This window comes from Pan troglodytes, chromosome 15 (assembly GCF_028858775.2).
Source record: "Pan troglodytes isolate AG18354 chromosome 15, NHGRI_mPanTro3-v2.0_pri, whole genome shotgun sequence".
NCBI classification, from domain to species: Eukaryota; Metazoa; Chordata; class Mammalia; order Primates; family Hominidae; genus Pan; species Pan troglodytes.
Genome location: NC_072413.2, coordinates 71633737 through 71646453, shown reverse-complemented (window position 1 = coordinate 71646453; position 12717 = coordinate 71633737). Strand labels below are relative to the sequence as shown.

Genomic DNA, 12717 nt, shown 5'->3' with positions numbered 1-12717 from the left:
GTAGCTGGGACTACAGGCGCGCGCCACGACGCCCGGCTAATTTTTTTGTATTTTTAGTAGAGACGGGGTTTCACCGTGTTAGCCAGGATGGTCTCGATCTCCTGACCTCGTGATCCACCCGCCTCGGCCTCCCAAAGTTCTGGGATTACAGGCGTGAGCCACCGCGCCCGGCCCATCCTAAGTAAATATTTAAATATAAATGTTAAGCATTTAAAATTTAGAAACTCCTATTGCTGTTTCTCTCTGAGCTTAGCCATAAATGTTCCCACTTTCTCTCTGTGCTTAGAAATAAACGTTCTCGTTTTGCATCTTTTCCCTCTCGGACTATTTTCTATAAACAGGCGGTAGAAGGTTAGCAAAGGGCCACTCTCAGCTTACCCCAGTCTTTTACCAGGTTATTAGACATGTAGAGAATCTTCAATTTCTTCATTACGTGGATCCCTTTCAACTTCTCAATAAAATTGTAGGAGATCCACAGTTCTTCTAATGTGTCCCCTACTGCCTCCTGAAAAAGAACAAAATTTGATTTATGTTTATGTTTAAGCTTTTCTTTCTGTCTTCTTCTTTATAAAGATATACATAATGGCTTCCAAAGTGAACTTAGACCCTGCCTGTCTACTTGTAGAAGAGCTAGTAGTTGTGTGGGAGTTTTTTTTTCTCATTGAGGGAGCTAAGTAGAACATTCCATTCCCTTCTTCAAACTAATCTGAACTCTTCCTTCTCTGACTGATCCACTAAAAAAAAAAAAAATCACAAAACATAATACGTTACTAAGAATAGCTACTGAAATCACCAAGAGGGGAAATAATGGCACTATCTTATCACGTTCATTAATGGTATGGTTTTCAAATTACATTCCTATAGAGTATATTATTTGGTCCTTAGAACATCTGCTTTAAAGCCGATAAGGCAGGTTATTTGATTTCTATTACAGAGGGATTAAGGGCTTTTTCTAAGAACACACTATTAAATAATAGAGCTAGGTCTAAAATTCAGGGTCTTCTCCAACATTTATTATGATAATTTTCAAACATAAAAAAGTTGTTTTTTGTTTTGTTTTGAGACAGGGTCTCACTCTGTCACCCAGACTGGGGTGCAGTGTCACACTCACAGCTAACTGCAGCCTCAACCTCCCCCGGGCTCAAGCAATCCTCTCACCTCAGCCTCCCTAGTAGCTGGGACTACAGGTGCACACTACCACATCTGGCTAATTTTTGTCTTTTTGGTAGAGATGGGTTTTGTAGAGATGTTGTCCAGGCTGGTCTTGAACTCCTGGACTCAAGGGATCTGCCCGCCTCGGCCTCCCAAAGTGCTGGGATTAAGGCATGAGCCACTGTGCCCAGCCAATAATACAATTTCCTGTAAGTATTTGTTAAGTAGATAATAAAGACAAGATTTTTGTGAAGCAGTCTAGTGAATATCAATGAGGAAAACCTGGCAAAGTTTGAGTGAATCAATTCAGTGAAATCTGTCATTAAATAAGCTGACTGTTTCGAGAATTGGACAATAACTGAACAGTCATTTAGCAAACTGGTCAGCTTCTGCATGTAAACAAGCCATTTCTCCCCTCAGTTTCTTACTCTGTAAAATGAGGAGACTGGCGCAATGAAATACCATCTCATACCCATTAGGATAGCTACTATCAAAATCACAGAAAATAGTAAGTATTAGTGAGGATGTGGAGAAATTGGAACCTTGTACACGGTTGGCAGGGAGGTAAAATGGTGCAGCTGCTATGGAAAACAATTTGGCCGTTCCTTAAAAAATTAATTATCATATGATAATTGATATCACTTAACAGGGGATCCAGCCATTCCACTTCGGGGCACATATTCAGAAGAAATGAAAGTGGAATCTCGAGATATTGGTACACCCATGTTCACAGTAGCAAATTCACAATAGCCAAAAGATGGACGTGACCCAAGTGTACACTGATAGACAAACGGATAAACAAAATATGGTATATACATACCGTAATAGAATATCATTTAACATTAACCAGGAACGGGCTGGGTGCAGTGGCTCACATCTGTAATCCCAATACTTTGGGAAGCCAAGGCGGGCGGCTCACCTTAGGTCAGGAGTTTGAGACCAGCCTGGCCAACATGGTGAAATCCCATCTCTAATAAAAATATAAAAAAATTAGCCGGGCATGGTGGCACATGCCTGTAGTCCCAGCTACTTTGGCGGCTGAGGCAGAAGAATCACTTGAACCTGGGAGGTAGAGGTTGGAACGAGCCAAAATTGCACAACTGCACTCCAGCCTCAGCGATACAGTGAGACTCAGTCTCAAAAAAAAAAAAAAAAAAGCAGAAAGGAAATTCTGACACACGCTACAACATGGATGAAACTTGAGGATATTACGCTAAGTTAAATAAGCCAGTCACAAAAAGATAAATGCTGTATGATACTACTTATATGAAATACCTAGAGTAGTTAAATTCGTAAAGACGGAAAGTGGAATGGTGGGTGCCAGGGATCAGGGAAGAGGCAGTAGGAAGCTATTGTATGCTTACAGAGGTTCAGACACACAAGATGAAGAGAGTTCTGGAGATGGATGGTGATGGTTGTGCAAGTCTACTTACTACCACTGAACTATACACTTAAAAATGCTTTAGATGGTAAACTTATGTTATGTATATTTCACCACCATAAAAAACATTGGAAAAAATGAGGAAGTTGGACAAGTTCTTTAAGGTTCCTCTCAGCTATTAAAATTTATGATTTTTTAAGGTCAACAAACCATTGTAAGTATTGAAAACAAAAAAGTAAATGTCTACTCTGTAAATAATATCATGTTGGAGGTTACAGAAGTGGGAGAGCTTTATGAAATGCCATAAAATCTATTTTTTAAATTTGTTTTTTAGTTTAGAGACAGAGTCTCGATCTGTTACCCAGGCTGCAGTACAGGGCACAATCAGGTCACTGCAGCCTTGAACTCCCGGGCTCAAGTGATCCTCCTGCCTCAGCCCCCTGAGTAGTTAGAACAGGCACGTGCCACCATGCTTGGCTAATTAAAAAAAATTTTTTTTTGTAGAGACAAGAGTCTCACTATGTTGTCTAGGCTGGTCTCAAACTCCTGGCCTCAAGCAACCCTGCCTCGACCTCCCAAAGTGCTAGGACTATAGGCGTGAGCCACCATGCCCAGCTGACCTCTATTTTAGACTATATGTAATGAGGATGATGATGATTATTATTGCTCTGTATAAAGTAATGAATCCAGGTAACACAATGTTGCTTGAAAATTGTTGTGGGGATGTGATTTATAAACAGTTAAGAATTGTTGGTAGGTAGTTGATTACATGTTAAGTATACAAAAATAAATGGCTTTTATATTATTTAATATAAACAGGAAGGGTGTTAAAGAGAAATGCATCATAGCAACAAAAACTATAAATTACCCAGGAAATTAAAAATAGAACTACCATATGATTCAGCAATCTCACTACAGGGTATATAGCCAAAAGAAATGAAAACAGTATGTCGAAGAGATAGCTATCAGCACTCCCATGTTTACTGCAGCACTATTCACAATAGCCAAAATATGGAATCAACCTAAGTGTCCAATAATGAATGAATGTATAAAGAAAATATGGTATATCACACAATGGAATACTATTCAGCCATAAAAAAGCATGAAATCCTGTCATTTGTTACAATGTGAATGAACCTGGAGAACATTATGTTAAGTGACACATCAGACACAGAATGACACTGCATGATCTCACTCATATGTGGAATCTAAAAAAGTTGATCTCGGCCAGGTGCGGTGGCTCACGCCTGTAATCCCAGCACTTTGGGAGGCCGAGGTAGGTGGATCACTTGAGGCCAGGAGTTTGAGACCAGCCTGACCAACATGGTGAAACCCCATCTCTACTAAATATATAAAATTAGCCAGGTGTGGTGGTGGGCACCTGTAATCCCAGCTACCTGGGAGGAAGAGGCAAGAGAATCGCTTGAACCTGGAAGGTGGAGGTTGCAGTGAGCCGAGATCACACCATGGCACTCCAGCCTGGGTAACAAGAGTGAACTTGTTATTCTCAAAAGAATAATAATAATAATAAATAAATAAATGAATAAAGCTGATCTCATGGAAGTAGAGAGCAGAACAGTAGTTACCAGAGACTGGAGAGGGGGGTGGGGGGCTGAGGGGAGGATGGGAATAAGTTGGTAAATGAGTACCAAGTTACAATTATGTAGGAGAATAAGCTCTGGTGTTCTATTGCACAGCAAGTTAACTATAGTTAACAATAATGTATACAGTCATGCAATGCATAACATTTCAATGAATGATTGACTCTATATACAATGGTGGTCCCATAAGATTATAATAGGGCTGAAAAATTCCTATTGCCTAGTGATATCCCAGCAGTCATAATGTGGTAGCACAAGGCATTCAAGTTTGTGGTGATACTAGTGTAAACAAACCTACTGAGCCACCAGCCATACACACGCATAACACATACACTTATGTATAGTACATAATAATGATAGTAAATGACAATATTACTGGTTTATGTGTTTACTATACTTTTTATAGTTATTTAAGATATACCCCTTCTACTTATTAAAAAAAAGCTAACTGTAGGCTGGGCGCGGTGGCTCACGCCTGTAATCCCAGCACTTTGGGAGGCCGAGGCAGGCGGATCACCTAAGGTAGGGAGTTCGAGACCAGCCTGACCAACATGGAGAAACCCTGTCTCTACTAAAAATACAACATTAGCTGGGCGTGGTGGTGCACGCCTGTAATCCCAGCTACTCGGAAGGCTGAGGCAGAAGAATCGCTTGAACTCAGGAGGTGGAGGTTGCGGTGAGCCGAGATTGTGCCATTGCACTCTGGCCTGGGCAACAAGAGCGAAACTCCAACTAAAAAAAAAAAAAAAAAAAAAAAAAAAAAAAAAAAAGCTAACTGTAAAACAGCCTCAGGCAGGTCCTTAAGGAGGTATTCTAGAAAGAAGGCACTGTTGTCATACGAAATGGTGGCTCCATGTGTGTTACTGCCCCTGAAGACTTTCCAGTGGGACAAGATGTGGAGGTGGAAGACAGTGATATTGACTCTGGGTAGGCCTAGGCTAATGTATGTGTTTGTGTCTTCATTTTTAACAAAAATGTGTAAAAAAGATTAAAAAATTTAAAGATAGAAAAAAGCTCATAGAAAGCTTATAGAATAATGAAATAAAGAAAATATTTTTATACTGCTATACAATGTGTGTTTCCAGCTGTTATTACAAAAAAGTCAAAAAGTTAAAAAAATATTGAAAAGTTTTTAAAATTAAAAAAGTTGGCCGGGCGCAGTGGCTCATGCCTGTAATCCCAGCACTTTGGGAGGCCAAGGTGGGCAGATCACTTGAGGCCAGGAGTTCGAGACTAGCCTAGCCAACACAGTGAAACCCTATCTGTACTAAAAAAAAAAAAAAAAAAAAAAAAAAAATTAGCCAGGCATGGTGGTGAGCACCTGTGATCCCAGCTACTTGGGAGGCTGAGGCAGGAGAATCACTTGAACCTGGGAGGCAGAGGTTGCAGTGAACTGAGATTGAGCCACTGCACTCTAGCCTGGGCAACAGAGCGAGACTCCATCTCAAAAAAAAAAAAAAAAGTTACAGTAAGCTAAGGTTAATTTCTTATTGAAGAAATAAAAACATATTAATATTATTATTTTTGAGACAGAGTTTTGCTCGTTGCCCAGGCTGGAGTACAAAGGTGCGATCTCGGCTCACTGCAACCTCTGCCTCCCAGGTTCAAGTGATTCTCCTGCCTCAGCCTTCCAAGTAACTGGAATTATAGGCATGCACCACCACGCCTGGCTAATTTTGTATTTTCAGTAGAGATGGGGTTTCTCCATGTTGGTCAGGCTGATCTCGAACTCCCAACCTGAGGTGATCCACCTGCATCAGTCTCCCAAAGTGCTGGGATTACAGGCGTGAGCCACCATGCCCAGCTAAACATATTATTTTTATTTATTTATTCATTTATTTAGAGGCAGCGTCTTGCTCTGTTGTCCAGGCTGGAGTGCAGTGGTGTGATCAGAGCTCACTGCAAACTCTTAACTCCTGGGCTCAAGCAATCCTCAGTTTCCTGATACCTAGGACTACAGTGTGCATCACCACACCCAACTACTCTCTCTCTCTCTCTCTCTCTCTATATATATATATATATATATATTTTTTTTTTTTGGTAGAGATGGGGTCTCGCTATGTTGTCCATGCTTGATTCCAACTACTGGCCTTAAGTGATCCCACCACCTCAGCCTCCTCAAGTGCTGGCATTACAGATGTGAGCCACTGTGCCCAGCTAAAACATTGTTTATAAATTAAGTGTAGCCTGTGTACAGTATTTTATAAAATCTACAGTTGCGGACCGGGTGCGGTGGCTCATGCCTGTAATCCCAGCACTTTGGGAGGCCGAGGCGGGCGGATTACCTGAGGTCAGGAGTTTGAGACCAGCCTGGCCAACATGGTGAAACCCCATCTCTAGTAAAAAATATAAAAACTAGACGGGCATGGTGGTGGGCTCCTGTAATCCCAGCTATTCAGGAGGCTGAAGCAAGAGAATTGCTTGAACCCAGGAGACGGAGGTTGCAGTGAGCCAACAGGGTGCCACTGCACTCCAGCCTCAGTGACAGAGTGAGACTCCGTCTCAAAAAAAAAAAAAGCAAAAAAACAACAAACCCAACAACAACAAATAACAACAACAACAACAAATCTACAGTTGTGTACGGTAATGTCCTAGGCCTTCACATTCACTCATCACTCACTCACTGACTCATCCAGAAAAACTTGCAGTCCTGCAAGCTCCATTTATGATAAATGCTCTATACACCTGTATCATTTCTTATATTTTACACTGTATTTTTACTGTACTTTTTCTATGTTTAGATATACAAATACTTACCATTGTGTTCCAACTGCCTGCAGCACTCAGTACAGTGATATGCTGAGCAGGTTTGTGGCCTAGGAGCAATAGGCTAAACCATATAGCCTATGTATGTAGTAGGCTATACCATCTAGGTTTGTGTAAGCACACTCTATGATGTTCACACAACAACAAGATTGCCTAATGTTGCATTTCTCAGAATATATCCCAGTCATTATGTGATGCATGACTGTATTTCAAAATAGCTAGAAGATTTTTAATGTTCTCACTATAAATAAATAATAAGTGTTTGATTGATATGCTAATCACCTTGGTTTGATCATTACACAACGTATATATATGTATCAAAACATCGCATTGTACCCCATGAATAAGTACAATTATAATGTGTCAATTTAAGAATTACTCAGAAATAAATCTTTATACATGAAATATACAAGGTCTTATAGGAATTAAAACTATGGAATTCTACTGAAGGACATAAAAATATGAATACATCTTCTCATAAGATTCATTATTATAAAGCTGTAACTTCTCTCCAAATCAATTCACAAATGTAATATTTAGGAGTTTTTTCATACATGGACAAAGATGGTGGAGCAACACAGCTTGTACAAAAGATTGCAACAACCTAAGTGTCTGTCAGCCATGGCCTAGCTAAATATATTAATACTATGCATTGAGGAAAACAAGGTGGAACTTACCTGTATGTGCTGAAGTGGAATAATTTGCAAGATATATTAAGATAATTTGATAAAATGATTCTCAAGTTTCTCTGAAGAGTAAATGCCCATAAATATTTTGAAAAAGGAGAGAGGATTTTTCTTGATATCAAAATAAATTCTAAAGTTAAAGAAAATTAAAGCAGCATGATATTGAAGCTGAAATTTATAGAAAGAACAACAAACAGAAAGAAACTGACCATCCAGGAACCTACCCATGCATATCCAGGAGTTTAGCAGGTGGCATTTACAAACAGTAGGAAAAAGAGACTTTTCAATAAATGGCTAACCAATTAAAGAAAAAAAAAAAAGACATGATACCTGCGCCTCATGACACATGTAAAAATAAACTCCAGATGAATTAAGAGTATAGACTTAAAATTTTTAATTAAAAAAGAGAAGATAAGACTATTTTTACAATCTAGTACCTAAGACCTTCTATGTAAAATACAAAACACTGAAACCATAAAGATTTGACTAACAAAAATTTTTAAATACCATTTGGTAACCACGAATAAGGTAAAAAGACAAGAAACAAACTAAGAGAAAATATATCAGTTTTGAAAACTGCATTAAATTTCAATATGGAAACTGTGATCAGATTGCCAGGGTCTGACTAACATGACTTAAGTCTTCTGCTTCTTCCTCTTCTCTGCCTCCCCTTTCCTTCTGCCCTTCCCCTCTACTTCATTAGCTTCTTTTTTGTTTGTTTATCCAATTATCTCTCAGTGAACACTTAGGTTGCTTCCACCTTTTGGCTATTATAAATAATGCTACTACAAACATGAGTGCATTTTTCTGTTTGCATTTTTTAAGGAGAAAATAATCAGTATTTTAACAGAAAGAGTATTAAAAATGTACACAAGATTTAAAAAAATCAACAAGTATAAAAACAAAAGTCTTGGCCGGGCACGGTGGCTCACGCCTGTAATCCCAGCACTTTGGGAGGGCGAGGCAGGCGGATCACAAGGTCAGGAGTCCAGACCAGCACGGCCAATATGGTGAAACCCTGACTCTACTAAAAATAAAAAAATTAGCCAGGTGTGGTGGCATGTGCCTGTAGTCCTAGCTTCTTGGGAGGCTGAGGCAGGAGAATCGCTTGAACCTGGGAGGTGGAGGTTGCAGTGAGCCGAGATCCAATCACTGCACTCCAGCCTGGGGGATGCAGCGAGACTCCGTCTCAAATAAATAAATAAATAAATAAAAATAGAAAAGTCTTTCTCACCCTATACCCCAGCTCCCTTGCCCAGAAGTAACAGCTATCACCAGAAATACTCTATGCATATATGTACATATAAATATTCACTTTGCTTTTTCTACACTTCATATATCTTGCAAATTATTCCATTTCAACACACAGAGGGAAGTTCCACCTCATTGTTTTTCCTCAATGCATAGTATTTATTAATATATTTAGCTAGTCCACTGCTGATAGACACTTAGATTGTTGCAGTCTTTTGTATAAGCTATGTTGCAGTGAAATACTTGCTCCACCATCTTTGTCCATGTATGAAAAACTCCTAAATATAGAATAGGTGGGACAAAGAAATACACATTGAATATTGTGATAGCTATTGACAAACTGCCTGTCTCAGCAACAGTGTTTAAGGATGCCTGTTCACAACTGCTACTCCAGGCACACTGCCTATGGGGTAGCACTGCTAAAAAAAAAAAAAAAAAAAAAAAAAACCTGCTCACTATATTTGAATACTTTACATAACTGAGCCTCAGTTTCTTTATCTTAAAATAAGGATAATAACATTATCTACTTGTGAGCTGGAAATGAGATAATGCATGTAAAGAGCCTACTATGTGGTTAATAAATGATAATTACAACAACAATATAATAGCATTTTCAATATTGATAATTATTAGGAATATTAAAAAGTACCTATAATTCAGTAAGAAAAAGATAAATCTAGTAGAAAAATAGGTTAAAAATGTGTTTGGTCAATTTCCAAAAGATGAAACCTAAATGACTAGTATATAAAAAGATGTTCAGCTGGGCCCAGTGGCTCATGCCTGTAGTCCTAAGCACTTTGGGAGGCCGACATGGGCAGATTGCTCGAGCTCAGGAGTTCAAGACCAGCCTGGGCAACATGGTGAAACCGTATCTCTACAAAAAATAAAAAATATTAGCTGGGTGTGGTGGTGCATGCCTGTAGTCCCAAGTACTTGGGAGGCTGAGGTGGGAGGGTCACTTAAGCCCAGGAGGTCGAGGTTGCAGTGAGCTGAGATTGTGTCACTGCACTCCAGCCTGGGTGACAAAGTCAGACCGCCATCACACATACACACACACACACACACACACAAATATATATATATATAAAAATATATGGGCCGGGCATGGTGGCTCACGCCTGTAATCCCAGCACTTTGGAAGGCCAAGGTGGGCGGATCACGAGGTCAGGAGATCGAGACCATCCTGGCTAACACGGTGAAACCCCGTCTCTACTAAAAAATACAAAAAATTAGCCGGGCGTGGTGGCGGGCGCCTGTAGTCCCAGCTACTCAGGAGGCTGAGGCAGGAGAATGGCGGGAACCCGGGAGGCGGAGCTTGCAGTGAGCCAAGATCATGCCACTGCACTCCAGCCTGGGCGACAGAGCCAGACTCCATCTCAAAAAAAAAAATAATAATAAATAAATAAATATATTTATATATATGTTTATAAAGAAAAGACATTCAAAGTCAGAACTGACTAGATAATGGAAATTAAAACAACACGGTACTTGCCGCGAACAGTGGCCTGTAGTCCCAGCTACTCAGGAGACTTGAGGCAAGAGGGTCACTTGAGTCCAGGAGTTTGAGTTCAGCCTGGACAACATAGCGAGACCCTGCCTCTAAAAAAAAAAAAAAAAATCAACACCACCACCAGACTCCATTTTGCCTATCATACTGGCAAATGTTAAAAATATGAATACTACTGGCTGGGCGCGGTGGCTCATGCCTGTAATCCCAGCACTTCGGGAGGCCGAGGCGGGCAGATCACGAGGTCAGGAGATCGAGACCATCCTGGCTAGCAAGGTGAAATCACGTCTCTACTAAAAATACAAAAAATTAGCCAGGTGTGGGGGCGGGCGCCTGTAGTCCCAGCTACTTGGGAGGCTGAGGCAGGAGAATGGCGTGAACCCAGGAGGTGGAGCTTGTAGTGAGCCGAGATTGCGCCACTGCACTCTAGCCTGGGCGACAGAGCAAGACTGCATCTCAATTAAAAAAAAAAAAAAAAAAAATGAATACTACTCACTGATGTTGAGGGTGGAGGGGATAATCTTCATCCATGTGCCAGTGATGGAAATAGAAACTAGCATTAGCATTGTGGGAACAATTTGAGGTACCTATCAAAAATTTAAAGGCACAAAAATATCCTCAGCTTTTCTACTTTCATAAATCTATCCCATCACATGTAAATACACAAATAACTGCTGAGGGACATGTGTGCAAAGATGTTCACTGCAACATGATTTGTGGAAAGAAGAAATTGAGAGAGAGAGAGAGAAAACCCACACTCCTCACCCAAGAAAAAAAAAACCTGGAAATAATCGAAATGCCCAGCAGTATAGGAATAGTTAAATACATGATTGTATACTAATACTGTAGAAAACTACACAGCTATTTTTAATGTATTAAATCTGCATGTATTGACATTGAAGGATATTATTGATATATTGTTGAGAGAAAAAGCTAAATTACAGGAAAAAATGGCTTGTACACTATCAGAACAAACAATATGACACACACACACATATACACCGAGCTATTTATTTGTATATCCACAGAAAATATTTTAAAGTGCACAAAACAATAAAATTTTTGTTACTTCATGGAGCTGGTAGGGAATAGGAGGTAGAAAGACCAAAGATTTTCACAGCATATTTCACATATTTATAAATTGCTTGATTTGTTTTCGCAATGAACATATGGTACTTATAGAATTAAAAAAAAATTTTTTTTTTTTTTTGAGACAGTCTCTTGCTCTGTTACCCAGGCTGGAGTGCAGTGGCATGATCTCGACTCACTGCAAACTCGGCCTCCCAGGTTCAAGTGATTCTTGTGCCTCAGCCTCCCTAGTAGCTGGGATTACAGGTACGTGCCACCACGCCTGGCCTAGAATTAAAATTTTGACTCCGTCTCAAAAAAAAATATTTTATTTTATTATTTACTTATTTATTTATTTATCGAGACAAAGTCTCACTCTGTTGCCCAGGCTGGAGTACAATGGCGCAATCTCGGATCCTGCAATCTCTGCCTCCTGGATTCAAGCGATTCTCCTGTCTCAGCCTCCCAAGTAGCTGGGATTACAGGCGCGCACCACCAGGCCTGGCTAATTTTTGTATTTTTAGTAGAGACAGGGTTTCACCATGTTGGTCAGGCTGGTCTCGAACTCCTGACCTCGTGATCCACCTGCCTCGGCCTCCCAAAGTGCTGGGATTACAGGTGTGAGCCACTGCGCCCAGCCTACAATTTTAACTTAATAGTTGTGTAACTGTAATAAAACATGTTGAGTCACTGAATAAACACTTAGAGTGTCTACTATATATATCAAGCACTATTGTAGATGCTAATTAAAAAAACTGAAATGGCCAGGCCCTCACAGTGGCTCACGCCTGTAATTCTGGCACTTTGGGAGGATGAGGCAAGAGGATCACTTGAGGCCAGGAGTTCAAGACCAGCCTGTACAACATAGTAAGACTCCATCACTACAAAAAAAAATTTTTTTTTTTTAATTAGCTGGGCAAGGTGGTGCACACCTGTAATCCCAGCTATCCACCTGTAGTGCCAGCTTCTTGGGAGGCTGAGGAGCAAGGATTGCTGGAGCCCAGGAGTTCAAGATTACAGTAAACTATACTAGTCCGAGATTACAGTGAGCTGTAATCATGCCACTGCACTCCAGCCTGGGTGACAGAGTGAGACCCTGTCTCTAAGCAAACAAAAATCAAAACTGAATGGTCATTAGGATTTGTGTGTGTGTGTGTGTGTGTTTGTGTGTGTGAGAGAGAGAGAGAGAACAAGAACAAGAATTTCAGTTAATAATGAGTAACATGAAAAAATAAAATTACAACTGGTAGGAGTTACTCAGCCAGGCGTGGTGGCTCAGGCTTGTAATCCTAGCACTTTGGGAGG

General features: G+C 40.2%; 1 protein-coding gene across 5 annotated transcripts in view; it reads right to left on the bottom strand.

Annotated features, from left to right (window-relative positions):
* DNAL1 (dynein axonemal light chain 1) overlaps positions 1 to 12717 on the bottom strand; it is a 51253-nt gene that overhangs the window by 8494 nt on the left and 30042 nt on the right. For all 5 annotated transcript variants that reach the window (XM_001141594.6, XM_063793010.1, XM_003314467.5 and 2 more), the window contains one exon: positions 379 to 505. In XM_001141594.6, coding sequence (XP_001141594.1) covers positions 379 to 505 — 127 coding nt within the window. The remainder of the gene's footprint in view (positions 1 to 378; positions 506 to 12717) is intronic.